This window comes from Mustela nigripes, chromosome 16 (genome assembly GCF_022355385.1).
Source record: "Mustela nigripes isolate SB6536 chromosome 16, MUSNIG.SB6536, whole genome shotgun sequence".
NCBI lineage: Eukaryota > Metazoa > Chordata > Mammalia > Carnivora > Mustelidae > Mustela > Mustela nigripes.
Window position 1 is genome coordinate 17,736,914 of NC_081572.1, and position 27,697 is coordinate 17,764,610.

A 27,697-nucleotide genomic window follows, 5' to 3' on the forward strand; every position below is an offset into this window, starting at 1 on the left:
GTGTATGTGTCTCTGTGTACCTGGATGGGATAATAACACCTCCCCACTCTCCCAGACTTCAGGAAACTAAGTATAGAAAACATCCCCTACTGCCTCCTCCAGGGCCTTAGTTTGGGGCCTCGGGGTGAGCCCCCGCCCCTCTACTCTGCAACCCCATCTTCCACTAAGGGCCTCTTCTCCTGAGCAGGTGCAGAAGCCATCACATCTACAGGCCTGCTCGATCCATCTGCAGTCGGGCATAAGTTGCAGAGAGTTTTGCTGTCAGAGACAGTGTTTAGGGGCCCCAGACCTCAGGAGAGGCCCCAGGCTAAGCCCTGACCGCAGGAACCCCGTTCAGTCTTCCTCCCGCGGCCCCAGAAGCCCCATTCCCACCCCGGTTCAGTTCATGGCTTTCCTCTGCACCTGTTCCCATGGTGAGGGTTCCACCCAAGTTTACCTCCGTCTCTCTAGGAAGATGCGGCGGGCTGAGTGAATGAATAGTGTAAACAGGATGATAGGAGTCTGTGTTTAACTTGCTCGGGAAAACAAACATGTTCAAGGTATTTAGCACATTGCAAGCCGTGTGTAAATAACGCTGCTAATTTCAAATGAGTCCTTGATGTGCTGGGGAAGCAGCCGCCCCCTCTACCTGGTGAGCCCCGCCCCATTCAGTTTGGCCTCCATTTTTGGAGAAGGAGAGAGAAGAACCCACAAGAGGAGCACTGGGTCCCTCCCGGCTGCAGGCAGCACACAGAACTTTGCGACCTAAGAGGTATAATGAGGACAGATTCCAGAAGGTTCACAGAACACGCCCAGGGTTAGACAGCAAGCAGCCGTGCCAGGATTCAGACCAGGGTCTGGTTCTTCACATGACACCGAACTGCTTCCCTTTAGAAGCGAACAGGCATCATCTCTTTCCGTGCGCCTGGCGTTCCCGCCTCTGCAATTAGTCTTAATGAGTTTTTTTTCCCCCTTGGTACTCCGTGATTCCCACAGAAGCCGCCACAGCCTCCCATCTGTAGCCCCCAGCGGCCTGGCATGGTGCCTTGACCTTGGGAGGCCTCGCTGAGCGCTGGTTGGATTCAAATTGAATAACTTGCCCGTTTCCCGGGGCGCTCACATATATTATCTCATCTGATGGTCACCGTCACCCCTGCAAGTGCCGAGGCAGCGGGCGCAGGACAAGGCGGCTGGTAACGAGGGCCAGAAGGGCAAGCTTCACACGACGGGGTCCGCGGCACAAGGCAGATTTCTCCGAGGCTGGGGGCAGCTTGCCAGTGGAAGGGGTCACTCTTGACAAGGATGTTCTGCACCCGGCCATTGGCTTGGCAAACATTCGTGGCTCCGTGGTGGAAAATGTGCTCTCGGGTGACCCATTAAATGTACAAAGACTCTGCCAGTGGAGTTAAGGACGTGAGGCTCCTGCCCTCAATCACAGGAGGTCGGGTGGAGAGTGCTTGCCGCATGGCGTCCTGCTGGCCGGGGGGCAGCCTGGCTGGTCTCAGCCTCACAGGGAGCTGGTAGGGGCTGGGCAGGGGGGCAGCGAGCTGACAGCCAGCTCCCAGCTGACCTCCATGGGCGGCGACGAGGCTCTGAGATTGGATTGCTCTTACATAAAGAGAGTCATCCCTGAGACGCAGCCATCAATGGCTCCCCCAGACACGGCAGACCCCTTGTCCTGCTTCGCTGACCTTCTCCTACCTTGGGGCTCAGCACAGAGCCACCCTGGAGTCCAAAGTCCTGCCCAGTTGAGAGAACCAGACTCAGTGCCAGGAGCGGCAGACGCAGAGAACAAGACACTGTCCCTCCCTGTGGGGAGTCAGGGGAGCACCTGTCCCTGTCCCCTGAGGGTAAGCCCAAACCTCCTTTGGTGTTGGGACCTGTCAAGGTGGGGGGACTGGGCTCTCCCTTCTGGGTCCTCCCACCCCCAGTCATCAGCTGTGCCACCCACCCCCACAGGGGACTCTGTTACCACATGGGGAGCCTTTGGCAGCTACTAACTCAGGAGTCCTTCCTCTCACACCCCTGTTTGACTGTCTCTGGGTTTTCCCAGGAATGCCCCTCTGGCTTTTAGTTAAGTTTGGGGGACCCTGGCTCCCAGACAGAATCTAGTTTGTGATCGTCTCCCCCAACTCCCATGGTTCTTTCATGAAGAAGGATCTCAGAGGGCTTGGGATGGAGGCTGTTGAGGGGAGAAAGGGACCAGAGTCACCCCGAGGGGCCTGGAGACCATGGCTGTGTTTTCCAGCCCTCCCAAAGCGTTCCCCTGAGCCCGCCTACAGCCCTTCCATCCTGTTCCCTGGCTCATCCTGTCCATTTGGAGGACCACTGGATTGGAAATAACAGGCTGCCCGCCAGCCCTCTCCTCCCACCAGGGACACATCTGGGCCCCCGCTTCTCACCCTCCCAGAGGGACGCAGTCAGGCAAGGAGACAGAGGGGAGCAGAGAGCAGAACAGATCAGGGAAAGCAATTAAAAAGCAGGTCTCAGGGTTAGAGGCTGGAAAGTGGGGGACAGGCTGGGGCACCCAGGAGGGTGGGAAGAGGGGGATTGGAGAGAAAGGACCCGCACTTATTAACTCCAGCACAGCAGCCTGCCGCCTTGGTGTGCGAGGTGAGCAAGGTGATGCCTCCAACAATGTGCTGACCGAGGCCAGGAAGGAGGCAGGGGAAGGAGTCTTGGGGGAGGGGGGTGTTCATCTAAGAACACTTCAACAGCCACAGGAGCTGGGTACTTCTCACCAGCAGAGCTGGCTCGGCACAGGCTGACAGAGGATAGGAGAGGGACAGACCCTGGCCTGAGGCAGCCCTCCTCCAGCCTGAGAGGGGGAGAGCCCCTGCCCTCGAGGAGCTTCCATCCGACAGTGAACCATGGGTGCGCACATCAGGGAGCCCATACAGCAGAGAGGGTGTCCTGACGGACCCTATCCTTAGGGAGACTCTATTCTGATGGGAGGTCATAGGTCCTAACATCCGGAAGCCCCTATCCATGGGGGCCCTTCTTCTGGGGAAGCCTCAGGCTGAGGGACAGGAGAGACCCCCTCCCACAGGACATGATAACACACCAAGAACTTCTCAAACTGATGGAACTGTGAGCCTCAAGTCTGTGGTGGGGAAGGGCAAGGATGGAGGGACAGAGCCCGAGGGGGAGTGAGGGAGGTGAGAAAGCAGACTGGGAAACAGCCTCCACTCTCAGTCTCCTCCAGGACGGGTAGAGATGACCCATGTGTGGTCCCTGGCAGACCCAAAGCCACGAGCAACTTGTGATCTGGGCGCAAATGGGGCTACCTCCCACCCTCTCTCCCTTGGTTGCTGCCCCCTGTGTCCTGTCCACAGTCCCAGGTAACGGTGCTGGGGAGATACGTATATGATGTCCCTGTCCACCCCCATTGGGGTCAACAAGACATGGCAGTGCCCAGGCAGTGCCCCGGCCCAGCCCCTGTCCCTCCAGGCCCACCCCATCGCTGACAAAGAAATAAATAAAGCTTCGGGTAGGTGTTGTTAAATGCAAGCTGTGATTTGTCGAGCAACTTCTGTGTCCAGCTTTCCCTGAATGTATCCTCCCCGCCACCTTGGAAGTAAGTGTTGTGAGTCCCCATTTTACAGGTGTGAAAATGGAGACTCTGAGAAGTTCCTGAAGTCGTCCAAGATCAGGGAGCAGCTGAATGGCCGTGACCTCGCTCGCCTCTAGAGGGCGCTGTCAGAGCAGTCAGAAGCAACGCTAGAGCGTACAAGGGATGATCCTTCTGGGTGATAGAAATCTGGGGTTTGGAAAGCAGGCTCGCGGCTTTGAGACCCGCTCCCTCCCCACTGCAGGACCTGCTGCTGCTCGGACACTGCCATCTAGTGGCCAGCAGGGCCTGGTTCCTTTCCTCAGGGAGGGGGCTCGTGTGGGAGGGATGGATGGACTCAGTAGTAACCAAGGAGTCAGCCCCTTCAAGACTCCCAACTTCTCTTCCTCCTGCCCTCGCATGAGGACCACCACGCTGTGCCAGGCACTGGAACGGGGTGGGGGCCCTAGGGGAGCCAGTGAGCAGCCGTATAGTGGCTTGAATCTAAGGCTGGCAATTTAGAAAACACAGGGCACCCTCGTGGGTACTTTGAGGCCCCTTGTGGTACTGATCTGTCCCAAGAGGCAGGAGGACATCCTGGCGGATTCTCCCCCACGCAGGGGAGGGGCATGGAGGCAGGAGACCATCTCGTCTCCCTCTCAGCTTGAACTGGGTGTTGGCTTGGCTGAAGGTCCCGCCGAGAGATATCTGGGCATCCTCTCTCCCAGGCCTGCCGCTTTCTGTGGTCTGTGCAGAAGTCAGTCTAGGATTGGTTGGGGCTTGGGACATTGAGGCCCTCGGATTAGGGAACCAGGAGAGGAGAAGCCACAGAAGGGGCCTGAGCCAGACCAGGAGGGCGGGAGTAGTCAGAGGCTGGAAGATGCGTCTGCCTGGGGCAATGGTGCAGCATAGTGGGATCTAGAACAGAACCAGAGAGGGAGGGAGGTAGGGAGGGAAGGGAGGCGCAGCAGGGGGTCGGAGTGGGAGTGGAGGGAGGGGGGGCAGACAACTGTGTGTCTAACAGTAGGGCTTCGGTAAATTAATGCATACAGTGGAAAACCATGCAGCTGTTAAAATGATGATGCGGATAATATTTATTGATATGGAAAGATGTTCACAACATATTGCTGAGTGAAAAAAAACAAATTACAAAATAATTTGTACAGCATGAGCCCACTTGTAAAAAAGAAAACGAATTTATATATGTGGGGGAAATCTGGTAGTGTTTATCCCCAGGTGGTGAAATCATGGCTAATTAAATTTTTTTGTTTTGCTTATTTGTATTTTCTGATTTTTCTACCACGAATGTGTCATACAAAATAATGAAAGTTTGGCAAACAACCACAGCCCTATCGGTCTACCTCTCTGGTTCTTGCGTGGACATCCGTGGATAGTTAAGGGCTGAGTGTGGGGAATGGGTCTAGGGTCAGATGGAGATTGAGGGCGGAGCCAGGAAGCCTGGGTGACACAGGTCCAGGGAGGGGCCTCTCTCTGCTGCTGCTGCTGCTGCTGCTGCTGCTGCTGAAATAAGCCTGGGTCACACACCACACAGGGACCTGTCACTGAGCTTCCCTGACAAGGCTTTCCTGTTCCATCTCCCCCCTTCCCCAAGATGGCTTTGCACTCACTGTAACTACATTTCACTGGAACAAAGAGAGAAGGCTGCACACTGTGACTTGCCCAATGTGAGCTAGATGGACAGCCACCCCTAGTCACAGAGACACTTGGGATGAGGGTCTGTCCCATCTTTTTTTTCTTTTAATACCCCATGACTTTCCCAGCTCTTCCACTCATAGCAGGATCAAAAGTCACGGGGCACCCCATCCCCAAGGGTCCCTTCCCCATGTTACTGTCCCAGGGTCAGCTGTGGCTGAAGACTTAGAGACCCTCACCTTCCCTCTCTGTGCTGGGATTCACCAGGGAAAACCTGGGCAGGCAGCCCATAACATGCCCAAATGGAGCGCGTCTCCCCAGCGTGGGGTAGGAGCTCAGGGGTGTGAGCTGGCTCTGGAAGCTGGGGAGGGGCAAGCAGCCAGGCCTTGTCTGCAGAGCTGGAGACCTGGCAGTGCCCAGCTGGCCGCCCCCACGGGGCCTTCCTCTTGTGCCCACTGAATGACTCACCTTGGCACAGACACAATGGCCGGGGGTGGGCACAGAGCCTGCTCCACACTGCACCCCGGCCCCCTCGGAGGCTTCCGAGAAGCTCTTTGAGCTGGGGGCTTGGGGGGCTGTACTCTGCCTAATAGCCTGGCATCTTGGGATTAAAAACAGCGCAGCCCCCCGGGGGCTGCCCTCTCCGTGTGGCGCCCTGACCAGTGGTGGAAAACAAGGCTCTATTCAGCAAGTGTCCAGGAGAAGGGATCAGAGGCCCAGGCATGGGCGGGGGGGGGGGGGCGGGGAGAGGAGGGCTTCCCAGAAGTCCAAGGGCACAGAGAGGTGAGGGGCCTGCGTGAGGCTCTGGCCCCCAGTAGGATCAGAACACAAGGGTGGACAGATCTGAAGGGTCAGGCTACAGGACGCCGGCCCTGGGCTCCTAGTGTTGACCCAGTGGCTCCCAGGTTCCCAAACTGACCCGTCCCCAGAGGCCTTTCCATCCTCTCAGCCTGATGCATGGGAACTCAAAGGAGATAAATCTCCAGTGTGAAAGGGAGGTGAGGGGTAGCTGGGGAAACAGGGTGATGCGGGAACAAAGATGGGAGCAGGGACAGCCAGCTCATCCGTAAGTGTTTTTTGTGTAGCTGTCAGGGCCGGCTCCAGACGGGGGTGCAGAGCGGCCAGGCAAGGGGTGAGGGAGCCCCGTGGGACTGAGGCAGGGGCTTATGTATGGTCCAGGGAGAAGGTCAGGGAGTGCAGCACCCGTGGCTCTGGCCCCCTCAAAGCTTCCCTATTCCTCCCTTCATTACCACCCCCCAACTGCTAGACAGAGGCCTCAAGTGACCCTCTAATTTTAGTATATGTGCTGCCGAAGCGAGCACTTAAGCGACCCTCTAGACAAAGGGCTGGTGTCCTGTTGCAGCCCACAGCCCTAGACCTCCGGGGAAGGGAGAGCAGGCAGGAATGCTGGATGCCCATGTTCGGACCTAGGAGTCCAAAGGTCTGCTGGAAATGGGGCTCAGCAGGAAACTGTAGTACGGGCTGTTTTCTGAGAGGAGGGAACACATTTGTTCTTTGCAAGTTCCCAGCACTTAGCAGGAGGAGCGCCGTGATGGGGTCTAAGAGGTAGAAAGCAGGTCAGAGTTTATCTGATCCAGACCTTTCTTGGCCCATCTTCCCAGGGAAAGGGCCTCCTGGCCCAGTGGTTGCGGCCGCTGACCAAGCATCCAGCCCCAGGCACAGCCCATGAGGACCTCTGTTGGTGGCCAGGCTGGGGTCGCCCTGCCTCTGGGCACAGGGACCTCAATGGAGTGAGACAAGCTCTCCCCATGGCCGAGATGTGGCCCAGCCCCTCCCCCTCAGGCTATGCCAGTGGGCGTGGCCAGGGGCAGCCTGGGCAGCGCCAGGCCGGCCCACGCCTCCATAAAGCCCTCACTTCCCAGGAGCGGCCAGAGCCCAGCCAGCATGGAGAGGAGACGGGTCGCCTCGGCTGCTCGCCGCTCCTATGCCTCCTCCTTGGACATGGTAGGGGGAAGCCTGGTCTCTGGCCGCCGGCTAGGGCCGGGCACCCGCCTCTCCCTGGCCAGGATGCCACTTCCACTCCCGGCCCGGGTGGACTTCTCCCTGGCCGGGGCCCTCAACACCGGCTTCAAGGAGACCCGGGCCAGTGAGCGGGCAGAGATGATGGAGCTCAACGACCGCTTTGCCAGCTACATCGAGAAGGTGCGCTTCCTGGAACAGCAGAACAAGGCGCTGGCCGCAGAGCTGAACCAGCTGCGGGCCAAGGAGCCCACCAAGCTGGCCGACGTCTACCAGGCTGAGTTACGAGAGCTAAGGCTGCGGCTCGACCAGCTCACAGCCAGCAGCGCCCGGCTCGAAGTTGAGAGAGACAATCTGGCACAGGACCTGGGCACCCTGAGGCAGAAGTGAGGAGGGGGCCCGGGGAGAGGGACCTCATGAACAGGGGAGATGCCCCCGCACCCCAGCCCAGCCCCAGCGGGAGCCCCTGCAGACCTGCACGATCTCGGGCAGGGGACTTTGCCTCCATGATACTTGGCTCCGCTGTTTCCCCGTCTCTGGGAGGATAGGGCTGTCCTTCCTCCCCGAGATAATGGGAGGGACAGGGAGGAGGCCCACAGTCTTAGGGGTCTGATTGCCAAGGAGCCAGAGTATTCTCAGCACCTCCGCAGCCGGGAGAGCTGTGCAGGGAGAGTCAGGGACTCTACAAGCAGGGACCCCACAGGCAGGGGCCCAACGGGCGGGGTCTTCGCATTTCATTCACTGGGGGGCCTGATGGCCTTGTGGGTCCGCAGAGAGGAGGAATGGGAAGGGAAGATTGCTGTGCACCAGGGGGCTGGGGCTCCGGGGGACAGGAGGAGAGGGAAAGGGCCTGGCCTAGGAACACAGGTTGGTTCACCAGTGTGACCCTGGTCAAGCCGCTTTGGCCTGCAGGGCTGTGAGGCAGGGATTCTAATAAAACTGTTTCCAAAGGTCAGAGGAGATCCCAGGGACGGCGGGTTTTGCTGAGCTGGCAGGGTACGCGTGTGTGCTCTCAAGGGCGGGAGGATGAGTGTGTTTGTGTATGCAACAGTGAGTGTGTGTTGGTGAAAGCTCTGGTGTGAGCAGGAGCAGGTGCACTGGCCTTGATAAAACACGTTAGTAATGAGCTAAAGCAAAGGCCCTAGTCTGCTCACCCTCCGGGCTAGGGCTCCTGCCATTCCACTGGCTCTGGGCAGGGGGCGGGGGAGGGGTCTCTCTGGCAGCACCCTCCAGGGAGATTGGGGAGGGGTCCAAGATCCTCAGAAGAGCCTCACCCAGGGATGTGTTCCACTACCCCAGGCTCCAGGATGAAACCAACCTGAGGCTGGATGCTGAGAACAACCTGGCCACCTATCGACAGGTGTGGGGGAGGGGGCGGCGCGAAGGGAGGGGAGGGGAGGGGAGGGGAAGGGAGGGGAGGGGGGGGGAGGGGGGGGGGGGGGGGGTGAGGGCAGGGGCGGCGGGGGGGGGTAAATGGTTGATGGCAGTTCACACAAACAGCCCCTAAGTCCAGCCCTCCAGAGCAATGTGCTGCTCTCCCCAGCCACAGGAGGGATCAGACAAGGATAAGGAGTGGGGAGGAGGAGTCTGGGGTCAGAGCAGCCTTTGCCCCTCCCTGCTCCAGGAGGCAGATGAAGCCACCCTAGCGCGCCTGGATCTGGAGAGGAAGATTGAGTCTCTAGAGGAGGAAATCCGGTTTTTGAGGAAGATCCATGAGGAGGTAAGGCCAACACAGAGATTGGGATGGATAGAGACAGAGAGCCAGGCCTGAGACATACTCAGAGAGAGAGAGAGAGAGAGAAAGAAAATGAGAGAGACTGAAGGAGACAGACCTAGAGACAAGAGAGCACCCTCAGCCCCTGGTGAAATTCACATGGACACACCCCACTTACTAAGAATTATAATAGACCTTGTTGCCCCATTTGTTATTTCACTACAGCCTTGTGAGATAGGGACCCTTCCAGAATGACCTCTGTGAAACAGAGGAGGACACTGAAGCCCAGACAGGATAAAGAACTTGCTGAGGTCACACATCTCTCCGATATCACCCCTACTGCCACCTGTCTCCATTTAAATGAAAGCCATTCATTTTAAAAAGACACTGAGCTCTCTGACTTCAGATTATGGATTCCAAGTCCATGATATGGTAGAATCTGGGAACCCACAGACACACCCACACCACAGGGACTCGGTCACTCACAAGAACACAGGCATGCTTTCAGGGCTCCTGCCTGCTCCGAACCTGGGAGGAGGACACTATGAGGCCCCCCAAACTACCCTCTGCTCCCCTAGCCTAGGCCATGCCCTTTCCTCTAACCAGGACTGCCCCGTTTCCCTTAGCCAATGTCCGTGTCCAAGGGGCAGCCAGACAAGGGCGTAAAACCGTGGGGAAACCCCAGGGGCAGCTTGGGCCCCTGGCTGGCCATCCCTTCTCTCATTCTGGCCAGGAGGTGCAGGAGCTCCAGGAGCAGCTGGCCCGGCAGCAGGTCCACGTGGAGCTGGATGTGGCCAAGCCAGACCTCACGGCGGCCCTGCGAGAGATCCGCACGCAGTATGAGGCCATGGCGTCCAGCAACATGCACGAGGCTGAGGAGTGGTACCGGTCCAAGGTAGCCCTGACTGTGGGCCAGTAGGCAGCCCTGCTGGATCCATACCAGAGAACTGGGAAGCAAGGGAAGAGGAAGCTGGGAGAGGACTGATCGTCACTAGAGTGACTGACCGTCACTAGAAAAATGAGGTGGCTTGCCCAGGGTCAAACAGGCACCATTACTTCCAATAAGTGTTTCTTTTCTTTTCTGTTTTTTAAGGATTTTATTTACTTTAGATATAAAGAGCATGAGCAGGGGGAGGAGCCGAAGGGGAGGGAGACAGAGGGAGAAAGAGTCTCAGACTCCTGCTGAGCATGGAGCCCCATGCAGGGCTCGATCTCACCACCCTGAACTCGTGACCTGAGCCGAAACCAAGAGCTGGATGCTTAACCGACTGAGCCAGGCAGATGCTCCCCCGAATAAGTACTTCTTTTTTTTTTTTTTTTAATTTATTTATTTGACAGAGAGAGATCACAAGTAGGCAGAGAGGCAGGCAAAGAGAGAGGGGGGAAGCAGGCTCCCTGCTGAGCAGAGAGCCCGATGATGCGGGGCTCCATCCCAGGACCCTGAGATCATGACCTGAGCCGAGGGCAGAGGCTTTAACCCACTGAGCCACCCAGGTGCCCCTACCCGAATAAGTACTTCTTATTCCTATTGTTATTATTAGCCAACATTGTTGTGTGTCAGGCCTTGAGCTTTACATGCATTATCTTACTTATTTACTATGAAGAAAGTACTGTTCTTCGACAGATGAGAGAACTGAAGTCCAGAGAGGTTAACGAGTTTGCCCAAAGTCACACAGCTCGTCAATGGTAGAGCCGGATGTCTAAGCCCAGCCATTGCTCTTGGGAGCCTGCATTCCTGATGCCTCTGCTGTCTGTGTCCTGGGTTACTGAGCAACCACTGTGTGCCAGCACTGCCCGGGGTCCAGAGACCTGTCCCACCCGGGGGACGTGATGTGCACCCAAATACGGTGTCTAGAGAGAACACTGCTGGGCAGAGTTTATACAGATGCAATGTGGGAGACAGGGAGGGTATCATAGAAGGGAGGGCCTTGGGGCTAGGTGGGCCTGGCAGCCAAAGAACAAGAAGAGAAGAGGGAAGAGGCATTTGGAGTACAAGAAAGCACAGGGCAAGGGCCCAGAGATGCCAGCCCAGGGCAACGTGAGTGGCAGAAGCTGGCGATGGCTCCAAGCAGGTCAAGGCTGGGTGGAGCCGCGAGAGCTTCACTGCAAGCTGGGGAGAGAGAAAACCCAGGGTACTGCTCACCAGAATGCCCCAGCCACCGTGAGAGAGGCCAGGGTTCAGGCTCCTGGATAGTGCAGAGGATTCTGGGTCTGGGTTCCACGGCAAACATCATTTGGCCTTCATTCCCTACCCAGGCACTGTTCTAGGTGCTAGAGACATGGCAGGGGCCTCCTGTGCCCTCTGCCCAGGGGCCCCAGTCCTGGGGAGACCTGGACACCAAGCCTGGGGTCCTACTCATCTCCCTGAATTCCCAGAGACCCACTGGCCCACAAAGCTCCCGCGACGTGGGGCCCAGCCGCCCCTCAGCGTAGGGCCCTCTCCCCCCTAGTTTGCCGACCTGAACGATGCCGCTGCCCGCAATGCCGAGCTGCTCCGCCAGGCCAAGCACGAGGCCAACGACTACCGTCGCCAGCTGCAGGCCCTGACCTGTGACCTGGAGTCCTTGCGGGGCACGGTGAGCTCCAGCAGGGCCGCCAGTGGGGCGGAGGGGACCCGGGTGCACCACGCAAGCCAGGGATGGGACCGGAACTGAGGGTGGGGGCTCTGAAAATTTACTTGGGGGACAGCAGGGAGACTGGAGATAGGCCAGGACGAGCAGTGTGACCCCGCGCTGAGGCACCTGTCCACTCCACCCTACAGAACGAGTCCCTGGAGAGGCAGATGCGGGAGCAGGAGGAGCGCCACGCACGGGAGGCGGCGAGTTACCAGGAGGCACTGGCCCGGCTGGAGGAGGAGGGGCAGAGCCTCAAAGACGAGATGGCCCGCCATCTGCAGGAGTACCAGGACTTGTTAAACATCAAGCTGGCCCTGGACATAGAGATCGCCACGTACAGGAAGCTGCTGGAGGGCGAGGAGAACCGGTGAGCTGCAAAGCCCCCACCCCCCACCCAGTGGCCCTGCAGTGTCTTCCCTGCTGTCCCTCCCTGGAGTCTCCTTTCTCCCTTCAGGGACTGTCATAATCCGCCTGTGTCCTGCCCCCTCCTATCTCAGTGCTCAGCATGATGCTTGCCTAACACACAGTAGGTAGCCAATAAATGGTCAAGAAATGAATGGATTCGAGTCAAGCAATGTTGACGAGGCCACAGGGTGAGGACTTGGGTCAGCCCCCAAACTAAGAGTCTCACTCCCCACCCTCCCAATGAAGACTGGACTTCTTTTCCCCTGACCCATCTCTTTTGGTCTTGGAACTTTCCCCCCACTTCCTCCTCCCCCTGCCATCCTCCAGGCCTCCACTCTTGCAAATAGAGACTTTCCCCCTAGTGGACAACACCCAAGCCCCTTGCAGACTCCTGCAGCCCCAGGGAGCATGTTAGCGGCTGGAGAAAGCCTGGAGATGGGCCTTGAGGCTGTCATGCTAAGCCCGGACCAGGGCCTGGCTCCAGGGATGTCCTTGGACAGCGCGGTCACTCTTCTGCCTTTGCTGTCTTGCAGCATCACCATCCCCGTGCAGACCTTCTCCAACCTGCAGATCCGAGGTCAGTAGAGCAGGGCCTTGTGGGCAAGGGGTTGGATTCCTGCCCTTTCCCCCAGATGGGCTGCTACTCTGGCCTGGAGCTAAGGACCAGGGCAAAGGGGTCCAGTCCAGGGGTCTCCTTGGGATCTTCATAATTCACCGCAGAGCTTCCAGCCAGAACACAGCAGCCCAGGGCATTCCAGGTGGGGCTTGTGGCTGCTCCTGTCCTGCGCCCCATTCCCTACCCCTCCACCCCCTCCTACAGCAGAACTGGGTGAAGGTCTCAGCCTCTGCCCTGTCTGCAGATCCCTGAGCAGGCTCTTCCCATCCGAGTGTTTTATGTTTTTGTTTTTGTTTTTGTTTTTGTTTTTGTTTTTGAACTGCTTGTCACTACAGGGGGCAAAAGTACCAAAGAAGGGGAAAGTCACCAGGTCACAAGACATCTCAAAAGCCTCACAATACAAGTTATACCAATACAGGCTCACCAGATTGTAAATGGAGCCCCGCCGGCTCTCGGTTAGCAGCCTGCCCCTCAGACTCTCAGACACGGTGCTTTTCTCATTTTCCCCGCCCTCCTGGGCTCCTTCCTCCCGAGTTTCCCTAAAGGGCCAAGCTTGTGTCATTTCCCCAGCGACCTCAGTGCACAGCCCAGAATGTGGCACAGGGTAAATGTAGGCTAAACTAGCCGAACTGGCGGCTGTTCCAAGTGGTACGTCCTCTGGTGCTCGGAGGAGATGCTCTGGGGCCTCTGGGCGAGTGCCAGCCTCTGCCTCACCTCTTCCCATCCCTGGGAGGGCCCCTGGGGTCTTGCCGTGCCTGGTGGCTGGGTTCTCTGCTCCATTCTTCTGTCCCCGAGGCTCTGCGGCTCAGCTCAGTGCTGATTCAGCCCACAGGATTATTTCCCCCTGGACCGCTGCTCTTGCAGTGAATAAAGTTTTATGCTCCCTGCTCTTAATTTTAAATATTAGTGAGTGTGACATGTTACATTTTTCTCTCGGGGGCACCAGGGAGCTAAATTACTTCTTACTTGGATGTGGCCCTCAAATGATTCTTATCTAAAGGGGGAAAAAGAAAATCCTACTTCTGCTCTAGAAATTGAAGAACATGAGCTATACATGGCCTAGGGGCCAAGTTCAGGATCAGAAGTTTAATCAGGCAGAGCAGGAGGGAATACTGCCAAGTGCCAAACAGTAAAGGGTCAGTAGGGCCCAGAGAAGTGGCAGAGAGGAGGGAAGGAGGGACAGGGGAACAGGAAAGGGACCCGCGTATATTGGACACTAATATGTGCTAGGCACTTAACATGTATGATCTCAGTGAACTGACTCTTTGCTCCCATGTAGAGAGGTAGATGCCATCATCCCCATTTTGCAGATAGGAAACCGAGGCTGGGACAGGTAGATTAACTTGCCTACAACCTTACGGCTGAGCTGAGACTTGAGCTCTGCCTGATTTCAAAGCCCGTGTGCTCCTTCCTTAGCCCAGCACTGGCGTGTCAGAAGGCCAGGGGGCAGATGAGAGCTTGCAGAGGGACGGAAATGCAGCCAGACCAGGAAAATGGGCAAAGCACTGGATGGAGCGGTCAGGTCTTATCTAGCACCATGGGGATTTGGGGATCTAGGCCCTCTCTGCCTGCTTGGATAGACTTTCAGTCCCCATCACTGTGGGTTTCATGGGGAAGCTGGGTTGGGGGAGGATGTTTGGTGGTTCAGGAGCCAACAGGAGACCTCTCCTGTCTCCGTGCCTGCAGAAACCAGCCTGGACACCAAGTCCGTGTCAGAAGGCCACCTCAAGAGGAACATCGTGGTAAAGACCGTGGAGATGCGGGACGGAGAGGTAAGGGGAGAAGACCTGAAATTCTGGCCCCGGCAAGCTTGGGCTGCCTCCAGGAATTTTTGAGGGCAGGCTTTGGAAGAAAGCCTAAACTGGCACACAGAAGATTCTCAGTCACTCAGAAGAGTTTCTGGGGAGGCTCTGGAAGAGGGGAAGGACCCTGGATGTAATTCAGTTCCCTGTCCCCTCCACTGGTGGATCCAGGGAGCCTGGGTGTAGAGGCCACCGGCTGGAGTCCTGATTTGGACTTTCTCACTGAAAGCCCGCAGGCTCCCCCAGCACCAGGCCTGGGGAGAGAAAGAAAATTAAAGTTAGTAGCTTTCACTCCCAACTTTCAACTTCTGGCTTGATAAAAGGAACCAGCAGGAGGTATAAGAAGGGGGGGTGGATTTGACATAAGCCCTCCCCGTCACGCCCACGACAGTCCTAGCCAAACTTACATCAGCTCGCCACGTGCTGGGCAGGGTGCTAAAGGCTCACTAGTGTTACCTCATTTCCTGGCGGCTGCGAGGCAGGAGTCCTGGTTACTCTCATAGAAAAAAAAAAAAAAAAAGACCCAGAAAGTCTGGAGATTTCTCCAAGGTCACAAGGCCTAGCAGAGGTGGGTCTGGTGTCTGTGTGAGCCCCTGACTAGTGTGCTATGTGTTTTTCTGTCCCCTGCAGGTCATTAAGGAGTCCAAGCAGGAGCACAAGGACGTGATGTGAGGCAGGACCCAGCTGGTGGCCCCACAGTGGGCCTGAGCAGATGGGATTGTTGCCGCCTCCTCTGATAGCGGACTTCCCCAGACCCGAGTTCCCACCCACCCCGACTGCTCCCTTCATCCTGCCACCTCTACACCAGCTTGCTGCCCTAGACTCTGTGGGTACTAGACCCGCAGACAGCACCTACCTACACCCAGTAACTCCAGCTAACGAGGCACCCAACCCAAAGGTGCAGCCTGGAGGGGCGTGGCCAGCAGCTGGGGTTAGAACTGGGAGAAGTTGGGGAGGGCCTGGGACCCCATAAATCGCCCTCCACATCCCTAATCTCCATTGTCATGGCAACTGTTGCCAGAGCCGGAGGTCCCTGGGGGTAACTGGGAAGTGGGCCTTCGAGTTTCCTAGGGCTGCTGGAGGACAACAGAGACTCTGAGACAGGAAGGGGAACTCCCCATAGGCAAGATAGCCCTGGCCAGAGGTTTCTTCTTCTAGACTGACCCTGAACAGTCTTGAGAGTGGGTGGTGACATCCCGCCACTTAGGAGTCGTTTCTAGACAGAATGCCTGGTCTGCCCGGATCCCCAAGGAGCCTCCTGAGTGACGATTAAGTGTCTCGGTCCCACTGAGCTGACATGGGGGCACACTGTGGGCATGCCACGGGCGTGTCGGAGTGTGATTCTCAGCACTTGGGGGATCTATAGTGTAAGTGGAGAGGGAAGGGGTGCTGGGAAGGAGTAGACGGGGGCTGCCTGGCCCCTAGGTTGGATACAGAGAGCAGTCAAGCCCAGGAGTCCTCCCTCCATAAGGCTGGAGGGGAGGCAGGTGGAGATGGTGGAGGAAGCAGCTGGGAGGACGCCGGACATCAGAGCTGGGGGTTCTGGGCAATCAGGTGCCCCTGGGCCTGTGGGTCTTGGGAGCCAAGGAAGTGACTCATCCTCTTGAAGTTGCTAAAACAGGACAGAGGGGCTGCTGTCCCCAGGATACGCTTTGTCCCATTTCTAAAGGCCCCTTCCTTGCTGCATAACCCCTCCATCCAGGCCTCAGAGTCACTGTAGCTGCTGCCTCGAGACCCCAGCAGACATGGCTGGGTGAAGCCACCGCCATACATGTGACACTCTCCACCCTATGGTGACCTGCTGCTTTTCCCTAACCAAGGGTCCTTGTGGTTCCTCTCCTACTCAAATACAAAATGTACCCTCGTATTGTAGGTAGCACGCTATTTTACCATTTGGGAAGTGGAGGCCGAGTGAAGGCTCTGGTTTGTGCTCTGGTTTTCCATGGAAAGACCGTGGGGGACAGTCACAGGACTATCTGTGCCCAGAAGTAGGCTGAAAGGGCCCACTCCAGGGTCCCCCTCGCCCCTTTAAAGCCAGAGAAATGAGAGTCCCTCCCTCTTTCCGAGTCCTGATGCCTTTTCCCCCTCTCTCCCTCCTGCCACCCACTGCTGCTAACCTTCAGGGCACCACCGCAGCCTTTACTCACTAAGGTAAATAAAGACAATTGCCGTGGCCTTCACCAGAGTGGACGCTGATCTGTTCAGGAGAGGCTGGGGCTGGGGAGAGGGCAGGAAGTAGCCTTGGACAAGACTCAACTTGCTTACTGCTGATCATCTTGGGACCCCCAAGCCCCCCAGCGGCAGCCACCGGACAGATCCCAACTCCAACCCTGCTCCACATGGCACCCCAGTGCCCTCAACTCGGCCCCTCTTCTCACCTCCCAGCCCTGGGGAAAGCCCTGACTTTGACTTCTACTTTTCTCACCCATTTTCCCTGTTCTGGTCTTTACCTTTATTCCCAAACCTGCCATTCCAGAGTCGAGGACATATTCTAGGCTCCCCCACTCCCTCTTCCTTTCCCTGCTGCCCCCAATTCAACCAGCGACCACTTGGCAATCCTCCAAGGCAGAAAATAAAAGCACCCCAAACACTGTTCCAACATCAAAAAGGCCATTTGATAAATAACAGCTTCACTTCTTCCTTCTCTGAGCATGAAGTTGGACGAGGCACGCTCTGGCTCCTTCCATACTGGCCTCCGTCCCCCATCTCTCGTCTGCCCCGGGCTTCTCCACCTGCCAGGAGCAGGTTGTAACTAACATATTTACACACACACACACATACACACACACACACACACACACACACCCTTGCCGCACAGCCCAGCCAGAGGCATCCGGGATCACTTAACAAACACATCTGAGCACAACTGGTCTTCCAAGCCGGGGAAGAGGAGGGGACCTAGGGGGAGTAGTTGGGCCAACAGCGAGATAAGTAACAGCAGCAGCGACAGAGGTGAATGGTGACAAAGACCGCCGTGATGACCAGGTAGCCTATCAGGGTGAGCTGCACGGCGGAGCGAGTCTCAGGGTCCGAGAATGAGGCCCGGTAGTGGCCTCGGGCTGTGACACCCAGCCGCAAGCCGGCGACCCTCACGCCCTGCCGCCAGCAGTAGTAGATGCCCCGGTCACTGAGCTGGGTGAAGCGGATGTGGAGGTGGTTGCCGTGGTCGATGAACACCCGCATGGACCGGTTGACACCTCGCAGGTACTGCGTGCGGTAGAAGTACTGGCGGTCCTTGTCCCAGGCCACGGCGTGCTCTGGCCGGGCCCCGGGGCAGGAGATAATGAGTCCTTGGCCCAGCCTCTGCTGGTGGAACTGGATGGGCACCTGAGGCAGCCAGGGCCGGCTGCCCACCTTGGACACGTAGCTGAGGATGGCCACCAAGCCCTCACGAACCTCCTTCTTCTCACAGGGCACCACGCAGCTCTGCACCAGGAGCTCGGGGGTGTGCTCCCTGGCCTGGGCCCGAAGCTTCTGGGGCACGGCCTGCGAGCCACAGGACACCACGTCAGGCAGGGTCCTGCGGAAGCGTGGGGACAGCCCCGGGCTCTGCAGGTAGCACAGGCCAATCCGCCACTGCTCCCCTCGCACCCCACAGCGGTCGCACGGGGTCCACTCCCAGAAGGTGGTGAAGATGTGCAGGTTCCCGCGGTGCTCGTCTGCGAACGGCTCCTGGCCCTGGTCCTTGAAGGTGGCCACCATGTCCTCCCCACTTTGGATGTCCACGTCGTAGGCATAAAAGTAGTCCCCCTTGCGGGTGCCACAGAAATACAAGCCCGAGTCCTCGGGCTGCGCCCGGAAAACCAGCAGGCTGAACATGCGGATGCTGAAGCGAACCAGCATGTCGCTGCCCACATGCACCTGGGACTCCTCCGTCAGCACCCGCCCGTCGAAGTCCGTGAGCACTCTGGTGTGGTCGCTGCCCAGGTGCTTCTGATAGTACCAGACCACCGTGGACACCTCCTCAGGCTTGCAGCGGCAGGGAAGCTCGAAGCTCATGTCTGCCAGGTAGGCTGCGTTGTCAAACATCAGAAAGGCTGGGCAGGGGGTCCGCTGGAAAATATTCTCCTGCTCCACAATTTCAAAGGCCTGGAGGGTCCCCCACACCCACAGGAGCACAGCGGTGTGGGCGAGATTCATGCCCACAAGAGGCAAAAGTCAGAGGGGGCGAGGCAAAACCAAGGCACTCAAGGCTTACGGGGTTTCTAGAAATCCCTGCCAGGAGCGGTAGTCTCTAGGAGAAAGGACCGAGCAGCCAGGAGAAGAGTAAGAATCTACCGGGGAAGCGGCCAAAGGCAAGGCAAGTTTATTCCCAGCTGATGTACAAGATGCCCTTCTCGTGTTCTAGATGCGATCTTGAGGGAAAGACCATTCTAGAACCTGGCCCTCCCTCCCCTTTCTAGAACACTGGCACTCACCCAAGAATGGGTCGGGAAACCGGAATGAAGAGCAAGGGCACAGGTGCTAGAACAGGCAAATCTCTTGCCTTCCTGCTTTAGGCCCTGCCTGCCTGCTTGGTGGAATGGTCTTCCCTTTGGGTAATTCAGGAGTTGAAGAAGACTCACCTGCCTGCGCGTCTGGCCATCTGAAGCCTGGGAGGCTGGCCTGACCCAGGCTGATGGCTTGGGGCTTTCCCAGGCCCAACCTACACAGGAATTCAGCCCCCGAGGAAAATACTGGACCTCGAAGAGGTAGCATTTGATTATTTGCTGATTAAATGTCCATTTATTGATTTGGGATGTTCTTGTTAAGAGCTATGGAGATCAGTATTTGTTTACCAAGGAAAATTGATGATTTTCTTTTCTTTTCTTTTCTTTTTAAGTAGAGGATTTAACTGGTATAGCCAGCATTTGGTTGGGCACACACTCATCTCTCAAGGCTGCAGGCTAGAGGCTTGGCAGACTCTAAGGGTGGGAAACGAACCTCTTTCAAGTTCTTGGGCCCTTGACCATTGTGCTGCTCTACATAGATCAGAATACTGAGCCACCAAAGTGGCTGGAGAGTGGGGAAGATTCGATTCCTGCATATCCTCTGTAAATTCCAAGTTGAGAAGGGAATTAGGGGTGGGCACTCATTACAGTCCTGTGCAGCCCCCAGGATGACAAGCAAGTTACTGGGGGCCTCTGCAGGTAACTGGTCCTGTCAAGCCACCTGGTACAGCACTAGCAGCTCCTGCAGGAGCCTTTCCTCCTCCTGGAGCTCACCAGGCTGCTCCTCTAGACCCCACTCCTTCTGGCTGAGCCCCTCCTTTGTGGGCCCAGGAGCCTGCAGTTTCTGAAACAGGCCTCTGCAGCTCTCTCTCTCCGCGGGGCTCAGCAGGCTCAGGTTCAGGGCGAAGCGCCCAGTGCCGGCCAGGCTGTGCAGGATCCCTAGCACCATCAACCGGTCGGCTGGCCTCACCTGATCAGCCAGTGCCACCAGCAGCTCCCCTAGAAGTCCAAACCCCACGTCTGTCTGGAAGAGGTGACCCAGCTTTGGACCTCCGAGCTGCAGCAGGGCCTCATAGCGCTCTGGCCCGCTCTGCAAGTGCCGCCGCCAATCACGGTAGAACTCTGCGGAGGTCTCAGGCTGGAAAAGTGTTTTCTCCTGGATCACAAGGAAGGAAAGAAAGTCCCAAGCTCTTCTAGCTGCTCTGCAGCAGTGAGAGAGTGACAGTGAGGGGAGCCTGTGGGTTTTTGTCTTAGCTGTAGTGTTGCTCTCTAAGCCCCGGGTAGGATGTGGTCCCTGTGGGCCTGGTTTTCAGATCAGGGAACTGGGAAGGGACAGGGAGGGAGGAGGCCCCAAGGAACCCAGGCCACGGTTTGAGAATCTCAGTTGCACCAGGATTTTCCACTGATGAACGTGAACACAGTCGTGCTCTGTGAGAGTAAGTCAGGCTTTACTCTGAGCAGGGCACAGGGGATGACTGGAAGCCTCAGAAAGAGAAAAAGGAATTCAAGGTGAGTGTTAAAAATCTGACGGGGAGGGCGCCTGGCTGGCTCAGTGGGTTAAGCCTCTGCTTTCGGCTCAGGTCATGATCTCAGGGTCCTGGGATCGAGCCCCAAACCAGACTCTTTGCTCAGCAGGGAGCCTGCTTCCCCCACCCCTCTCTCTGCCTACTTGTGATCTCTGTCAAATAAACAGATAAATCTTTTTTTTAAAAAAGTCTGGTGGGCTGGGCCTCTCTCCCAACACTGACACAGAGGATTACACCATATACCATATAATGTGGGGGCAGAGCACCTTAAATCTGATCTGGGAGTGCAAGCCAAAGTCTGAGTGAAAAAGACCGCCTAGTCCATTTTTCTGACTTGTTCTGCCCAGTTTAACTCACACTCACTATCTGCTGGTTGCTTTTCTCTCTCCGATGGGAGGCAGAAACCTGCCTCTGTTGGCTTAACATGAGAAAGAAGGAAGAAGTGTGTGTTGTAAGAAAATAGGATTGGGGGGGGCGCCTGGGTGGCTCAGTGGGTTAAAGCCTCCGCCGTCGGCTCAGGTCCTGATCCCAGGGTTCTGGGATTGAGCCCCGCATTGGGCTCTCTGTTCAGCAGGGTGCCTGCTCCCCCCCCCCCGCCCCCACTCTCTCTCTGCCTGCCTCTCTGCCTACTTGTGATCTCTGTCTGTCAAATAAATAAATAAAATCTTTAAAAATAAAAAAGAAAGAAACCAGGATTGGAGGTTTAGGGCAGAGGATCCTACTGGGCAGAGGAGGCTGGGCCTCCCCTACCTGGGAGATTTCAGTGGCCTCATCCTGAGACTCGGTCTCTCGCTGAGTAGCTTGACAGTTCCAGGCCACAGTCCTCTTCCCTCCTATCTTGTCCTTCCGCTCCAGTGGCTTCAGATGTGATGCAAGGACAATCCCCCTGTGGGCAAAGGAAAGAGATCGGAGGATAGACTTCATGCTATGAAGTGGGCGTGGCTGTGAGGTGGCTGCACTTTGCATGTTAGAGGTGAAACTTCAGCAAGCCAATAGGACAGCAACAGGAATGGCAACAATGGCTGACCATTTTGAGAGCCTCCCATGTGCCAGACACTGTACTCAACATCTTACATGTAACAATTTACTCAATGGTAACAATAGTCGCTCTCTTTTACAGATGAGGAATAGAGAGGCTCAGAGAGGTTAAACAACTTGCATGAGACCACACAGGTAGGGCCAGGACCGAGCCCAAAATTATCTGACTTCAAATCACATGCTCTTATCCACTACAGTTCACCAAAACAGGAGGGTCTGAGAAAAACTGCATTAAGCTGAAAAAAAAAAGAAAAGAAAAATTGCATTACACCAACCTGAACTCCTCATAGGAAGCCACCCTCTGTTCCACGGCCCGTAACTTGGCAGCGTTCTCCCGTTTGTATTTCTCGTCAGCAGTGAGTGCAGCCTGTAGCTCTTTCTCCAAAGCCTTGAAATCAATGATGCCATTCCTTTCCATGGCCTGTTTCTAGGAAGGCAAAGGGAATGGACATCAGTGGAAGATCAATATCGGGGGAAGAGGATGTGTCTGTATTCTTTGCCCGCCTACAGTATGACCCCAAAGTGCTCTGGATAACTTTCTACTTATCTTGGAGGGTGTTAAAACAATCTAGTCCGGGGCGCCTGGGTGGCTCAGTGGGTTAAGCCGCTGCCTTCGGTTCAGGTCATGATCTCAGGGTCCTGGGATCAAGCCCCACATCGGGCTCTCTGCTCAGCAGGTAGCCTGCTTCCCTTCCTCTCTCTGCCCGCCTCTCTGCCTACTTATGATCTCTCACTGTCAAATAAATAAATAAAATATTAAAAAAAAAAAAACAATCTAGTCCTCTACTTTATAGACGGGAGCTGAGTTTGTTACACAGTGAGGACTTGCTTAAGACTTGCCACTGAAAATAGAATACAGAGTTCTGACTTTCAGTTTGGAGCCCTATCTTAATTTTGTTCTCTGCCTCCAGAAGTATTTTAATTTTGGTGCTTCTGCTGAGGACACATTTGGATCTCAGAATTCAGTATTCAGTCCCTTCACTCTTCCATATGGGCTCACTCCATACCAAGTGACAGAGGACCTCCCACAAAAGCAGAACTATTGTGAAGTATACTCCTGAGCCCAGGGATAAAATTTCACCCATCATTCAGTGTTTTCAACGGGGAAAGATACTTTTCATCCAAACCAGATGCAATGACTGAATAGGAAGTCAGGCAAAAGTGGCAGAGGAAGGGGTTTAGGGATCTCCGTTCCCAATTCCTCGGTCCAGACCAGGTCTGGATCACAGATCTGTAGGTTCTTGAGCAACCTCTTTAGTTCGGCCACTGTACTTCTGCACCCTCTGAGTATGTGAGGCTGATTGATCCGTTCTACAGGGAAATCATCTGTATGAGTGCTAGTGAGGGCTCTGGCTTTTACTTCCTGTGAGACCTCCCTGAACCTCAGACGCGCGCTGAGCTAGTTTGTGGCCAGCCGTAGGGCAGGGAAGCAGGAGGTCTGCTACCAAACCCATACCTTTTCCCTCCACCCCGGCGTGGGTGAACGAACACCGAGAAAGGGGCGGGGCAGGCTAGGAACTGAACTCAGATGTCTCGACTCCTGTCCAGTTCTGAGCCCTCCCCAGACTGAAGAGAGAGAACAACTAACCCTTCCGCCCCCCAGCACTTCACCCCAGAACCTCAGGCCTAGGTTTCCTTGCTTTCCTTAGGAATACTTAGATGAGAACCTCACAGCTCAGCGTAGACCACGCCCAGCAGCTCTGGTTGCTCAGCAACTGCTCAAACAGCCTGACCACGTGATCGTCCCGAAGGCCCCCCTTTCAGGGTGGCTCCGAAGCGCCTGACCAGATTCTTGCCTCCTAAGGCTTCGGTCTTTTTGGAGCAGCCTTGGTTTGAGGGCCCACGACCCCACGTCGCTGGTGTCTGGATACGTGGTTGGCATTCCTCCCAGCCGGTCCTCAGGCATAGGGCTGTCCTCGGGGCAGAAACGCGACGGCAGCGTCTGCGGGGTCCTTCCTGACGGCGGGCGCAGCGGAGCGGCGGCGTGTGGCGGAAGCGCGGTCTCCGGCGGCGGACTTGGAGCTTTAGGCTGCGCGGGCCGGCAGGTGAGCTGGCGCTGGTCAGCGACGGGGGAAAGTTGCTCCGGTTGGGGTGGGAAATTAAATAATGTCAGATCTGCAAAAGACGTTGTAGGTTTTCTGTCCCCTTTCACGTTACGGATGGGTAAACTGAAACGTGGGAAAGGGAATGAAAGACTCTCCCCACTACCCGCCATCCCCCCCCCCCAGCACATATCTTGATTCCAGGGTTCCCTCTTTGTCCCTTCCCTGGACAGGGGTCGTTGTTTTACTCCCTCCTCCATCTGTGCCTTCTTCACCCCTTCTCTACCAAGCTCCCTCCGTCCTTATTGTGTATTCGTTTGAGAGCCGGTGTTCTAGCGGGAAGCTGCAGTGAGGTTTGGTGACTAGTTTTATGCAACTGTGGGCAAGTCAGCTATCTTTTCTGTGCCTTGTAGGAGCCATTCACTCATTCAACAAAAACTTATCGAGGTTTCGTTTCGTGCCAGCACAGTTCTAAGAGGAAAAAAAAAAAAAATCCTTTGCTTAAATTGTAGTTGGGGAGATGATAGTGAAAGTAACGTGAATAGGTAAATGTGAGCGAGGGACTAGTACTACTACCAATAAAGTAATAATAAAACCGTTAAAGTGGGGGGGGTTGGAGAGTGTGTTGAGAGGACTGTTTTATGGTGACATTCTCAGAAGTGATGTTTTAGTAGGGACCTGAGTGAAACAATAGAACAAAGTATAAATATCTAAGGGAAGAGCATTTCAGAAAAGAGTTTCAAGTACAGCGTCCCTGGAGCAGAAATGAGCTTTATTTGTCCTACGAGCAGCCTTTTATAAAAATGTATGCAGGCACTTCATGGATCTTGGAAGAATGAAATGAGCACAGATGTGATAGCTCTTGGGAAATACAAAGAATCCCTAATATGAAAGTTTCCATTATAATTTACATGTAATTACAAGGCCCTGAAGCCAGTCCTTTACTTGGATAAATACCGCTATCTCAAAATTAAATATTCTGTTCAGTTAACATCCAGTTCCTGCTTATGCAAGGCACTATGTTGGGCATTGGCAGGAAGGCACAAGGAACACAGGGTTCCTGTATTCAAGAATGGCCAAAAAATAATGCTTGTTGACATTTATTGAGCTGAGAATTGTGATAAGTTGTTTACACAGACTATTTTGCTGTAAGTCTGAAAACTTTATGCAGTGGGGATTACTCGCTCCATTTTCCAGTTAAGGAAATAGATTTGGAGAAGTGAAGTAATTAACCTGAAAGTACCTCGTATAAGTGACAAAGTTAGGATTCAAGTCTAGGCCTTTCAACCCCAGAGCCCTAACCCTTACACGACCTCTGGCTTGTTGTTTATTAGTTATAAACTGTAGGGTTGTTGGGGGAGGGTAATTAGTAGTTAACTGCCATTTAAGGCAGAATTAAATGCTGATTAAGGTATGAAAGGCTATAGCAGTGTAGGGGAATGAGAAATTGAGAATCTAGAATGATTCTCCTCTTTGAAGGAGGTGGCATTTGAATTTTTACTTTGGATAGAATTTCAGTAATTGAAGTGCAGAAAACCCACAGAATACGTAAGAATTACAAAGAGAAAACAAATAACTTTATATTGGAAAAGGTTGGCAGATACTACCATGATCAAGTAATTTAATTAACATCACTACTAATGGGACAGATTAAAATCATGTACCATCTGATAGGAGATGTACTGAAAAGAACACCGCATTACTTCTGAGGTATCCCTGCCAAAAATGCAAAACCTGACTCCAATCATGAGGAAACAGACATACCCAAATTAAGGGATATTTTGCAAAAATCAGTCTCCTGTAATCTTCAAAAGCGTCAGGTCGTAAAAGTCAAGGAGAGACTGAGGAGCTGTTCCTGAGTACAGGAGACTAAACACACGACCGTTAAATGGAAACATGTGATCCTGGATTGGAACCTTTGCTGTGCAGGACATTACTAGAACACTTTGTTCTAAGGGCACCTCGGTGGCTGTTAAGTGTCCAACTCTTGATCTCAGCTCAGGTCTTGATATCAGGGTCATGAGTTCAAGCCTCGTGTTGGACTCCACACTGGGCATGCAGAGCTTACTTTAAAAAAAAAAAAAAGAAAAGAAAAAGGAAGAAGTTTTTTTCTAATAATGGAGATCTGTGGATTAGGTGGTAGTAACATGTCACTATTAATTTTCTGATTTTGATTGTCATATTGTGGTTATGTGGGAAAATGTCCTGGTTTGTAGGAATCACACTAAAGCAGGGGTTGGCAAACTTTCTACCAAGGGCCAGATAGTAAATATTTTAGGCTTTGTGGGCCATATGGTCTCAGTTACAACTACTCAACTTTGCTGTTACAGTGTGAAAGCAGCCACAGACATTATAAATGAATGAGCCTGGCTGTGTTCCAATGAAGCTGTTTTTTTAGATGCTGAAATTTGAATTTTATATAATTTGCACATATCATGAAATATTCTTTTGATATTTTTCAACTATTTAAAAATGTAAAAGGCATTTCTAGCTTGGGGGCTGTGTGAAAACAGGCAGCAGGCCATGTTGGCCCCAGGCCATAGTTTGCCAACTCCTGCATTCAAGTATTAGGAGGTGATGAAGCACTGTGTCAGCAACTATCCTTGAGTCATTTAGGAAAAAGAAAAATATTTGTGCTACTTTGCAACTTTCTGGTATTAAGTTAAAAAATTTTTTAGTGTTATATAAGAGTGGGAGAAGAGAATGTAAACAGGTAGAACCATGAGGACGGTAAAGTACAGAGCTTTGGGAGGAGCCGCCAGTAGGCTGGTCTAACTGGAAAGGAGATGTGTTGAAGGGATATGGTCAACCATAAGGTTAGAAATGTGGGGCCGTGTTGTGGAAGCCTTGGTTACCTTGCCGGAATCTAACGCTTCTTTTCCTTGAATTTTAGCATCATGGATACCGACTTGTATGATGAGTTTGGGAATTATATTGGGCCAGAGCTTGATTCTGATGAAGATGATGATGAATTGGGCAGAGAGACCAAAGATCTTGATGAGGTAAAACAAATACATTGCTGTTTTCATCTCTCTCTTTAAAAAAAAAAATTAAAAAGACACTGTATCCTCTGTGCTCCCATAATATCCTGTGTACATCTCTCACATTGTACCTTTTATTTTTTTTAAAGATTTTATTTATTTATTTGAAGAGAGAGATCACAAGTAGGCAGAGAGGCAGGAAGAGAGAGAGAGAGAGGGAAGCAGGCTCCCTCCTGAGCAGAAAGCCCGATGTGGGACTCGATCCTAGGACCCTGAGATCATGACCTGAGCTGAAGGCAGCGGCTTAACCCACTGAGCCACCCAGGCGCCCTGTACCTTTTAAATATATGACTTGTTGGGGTCTTATTCTGCCCGTACAAAGCTTAGCTACTGAAAGTCCGAAAGGGGATATAAGGTAGTTTCATGCATGGGGTGGTTTTTTTGTTTTTGTTTTTGTTTTTTGTATTTTAAATATTTTGTTTATTTGACAGAGGTGAACACAACAAGAGAGGGAGCACAAGCATGGAGAATGGGAGAGGGTGAAACAGGCTTCCCGCAGAGCAGGAAGCCCATTGTGGGGCTCAATCACATCCAGGACCCTGGGATCATGACCTGAACTGAAGGCAGATGCTTAGCAACCCACCCAGGCACCCCCAGGTGTTTTTATAATACAAGCTCTGGTTCACGGTAATAGCTCTCCTTCCGTTTACCTGAAGTTTTTTTGGACAGTTAATGAGTAATACCAACTTAGAAAAGGTAGTCCGTTTTTCCAAGTGCAGCTGCACTGACAACTTCCTCATAAGCTTGGGTTTTGAAAGGTGAATAAAAGCAATAGAAAGGGAAGATACAGGGGTGCCTGGGTGGCTCAGTCGCTTAACCGTTTACCTTCGGCTCAGGTCATGATCCCAGGGTCCTGGGATGGACCTGCATCCAGCTCCCTGCTCAGTTGGGAGTCTGTTTCTCCCTCTGCCCCTCCCCACTCATGCTCACACTGTCTCCCTCTCTCTCTAATTTAAAAAAAAAAAAAAAAAAGAGGGGAAGGATGGTACAGATTCTCACGACTCCCTTCGGGAGAGTTATGGAGGATGAGTCCAGAGTGATCTGAGGCTTGCAGAAGACATCAGAGGTTAGCAGTGTTCAGAACAAGATGAACAAAAAGTTGGGACGCCTGCGTGGCTCAGTTGGTTGGACGACTGCCTTCGGCTCAGGTCATGATCCTGGAGTTCCCGGATCGAGTCCCACATCAGGCTCCCAGCTCCATGGGGAGTCTGCTTCTCCCTCTGACCTTCTCCTCGCTCATGCTCTCTCTCACTGTCTCTCTCTTAAATAAATAAATAAAATCTTTAAAAAAAAAAAAAAAAAGATG

At 54.2% G+C, this 27,697-nt stretch overlaps 4 protein-coding genes across 8 annotated transcripts in view; 2 read left to right on the plus strand and 2 right to left on the minus strand.

Moving 5' to 3' along the window:
• Window positions 1-7,053: 7,053 nt before the first annotated feature.
• Window positions 7,054-16,494, plus strand: GFAP (glial fibrillary acidic protein). Of its 2 annotated transcripts, XM_059378719.1 has the most exons (10): window positions 7,054-7,548; window positions 8,462-8,522; window positions 8,787-8,882; window positions 9,610-9,771; window positions 11,327-11,452; window positions 11,638-11,858; window positions 12,430-12,473; window positions 12,848-12,967; window positions 14,199-14,284; window positions 14,945-16,494. In XM_059378719.1, exons 1-10 carry the CDS (start codon window positions 7,088-7,090, stop codon window positions 14,984-14,986), a joined length of 1,419 nt encoding a protein of 472 aa, XP_059234702.1. In that variant the 5' UTR covers window positions 7,054-7,087; the 3' UTR covers window positions 14,987-16,494. The 2 variants fall into 2 exon arrangements, with proteins under 2 accessions (XP_059234702.1, XP_059234703.1); XM_059378720.1 differs by lacking the exon at window positions 12,848-12,967 and having other exon boundaries at window positions 7,056-7,548.
• Window positions 16,495-17,200: 706 nt separating this feature from the next.
• FAM187A (family with sequence similarity 187 member A) lies at window positions 17,201-18,502 on the minus strand. The gene has a single exon (XM_059378399.1). It carries the CDS (start codon window positions 18,452-18,454, stop codon window positions 17,213-17,215), a length of 1,242 nt encoding a protein of 413 aa, XP_059234382.1. The 5' UTR covers window positions 18,455-18,502; the 3' UTR covers window positions 17,201-17,212.
• An 81-nt stretch (window positions 18,503-18,583) lies between these two features.
• CCDC103 (coiled-coil domain containing 103) lies at window positions 18,584-22,997 on the minus strand. Of its 4 annotated transcripts, none has more exons than XM_059378402.1 (4): window positions 22,928-22,997; window positions 21,584-21,735; window positions 21,021-21,156; window positions 18,584-19,900 (listed from the first exon to the last, which is right to left on the minus strand). In XM_059378402.1, exons 2-4 carry the CDS (start codon window positions 21,724-21,726, stop codon window positions 19,457-19,459), a joined length of 723 nt encoding a protein of 240 aa, XP_059234385.1. In that variant the 5' UTR covers window positions 21,727-21,735; window positions 22,928-22,997; the 3' UTR covers window positions 18,584-19,456. The 4 variants fall into 4 exon arrangements, with proteins under 4 accessions (XP_059234385.1, XP_059234387.1, XP_059234386.1 ...); XM_059378404.1 differs by having other exon boundaries at window positions 22,976-22,992; XM_059378403.1 differs by having other exon boundaries at window positions 22,897-22,986.
• Window positions 22,998-23,246: 249 nt separating this feature from the next.
• The window catches only part of EFTUD2 (elongation factor Tu GTP binding domain containing 2), a 41,037-nt gene continuing 36,586 nt past the window's right edge, over window positions 23,247-27,697 (plus strand). The window contains exons 1-2 of the mRNA XM_059380725.1: window positions 23,247-23,353; window positions 26,244-26,352. Coding sequence (XP_059236708.1) covers window positions 26,248-26,352 — 105 coding nt within the window. The 5' untranslated portion in view covers window positions 23,247-23,353; window positions 26,244-26,247. The remainder of the gene's footprint in view (window positions 23,354-26,243; window positions 26,353-27,697) is intronic.

Excerpts from the sequence above, each read along its gene's own strand:
- GFAP (XM_059378719.1), top strand. The coding sequence starts at position 7,088 with ATGGAGAGGAGACGGGTCGCCTCGGCTGCTCGCCGCTCCTATGCCTCC. Across the intron at positions 8,523-8,786 it reads ACCTGGCCACCTATCGACAG|GAGGCAGATGAAGCCACCCT; the intron begins GTGTGGGGGAGG and ends TCCCTGCTCCAG. Across the intron at positions 11,859-12,429 it reads CTGGAGGGCGAGGAGAACCG|CATCACCATCCCCGTGCAGA; the intron begins GTGAGCTGCAAA and ends GCTGTCTTGCAG.
- FAM187A (XM_059378399.1), bottom strand. The coding sequence starts at position 18,454 with ATGAATCTCGCCCACACCGCTGTGCTCCTGTGGGTGTGGGGGACCCTC.
- CCDC103 (XM_059378402.1), bottom strand. The coding sequence starts at position 21,726 with ATGGAAAGGAATGGCATCATTGATTTCAAGGCTTTGGAGAAAGAGCTA. Across the intron at positions 21,157-21,583 it reads GCTTCCTATGAGGAGTTCAG|GGGGATTGTCCTTGCATCAC; the intron begins GTTGGTGTAATG and ends CTTTGCCCACAG. Across the intron at positions 19,901-21,020 it reads AGGCCACTGAAATCTCCCAG|GAGAAAACACTTTTCCAGCC; the intron begins GTAGGGGAGGCC and ends CTTGTGATCCAG.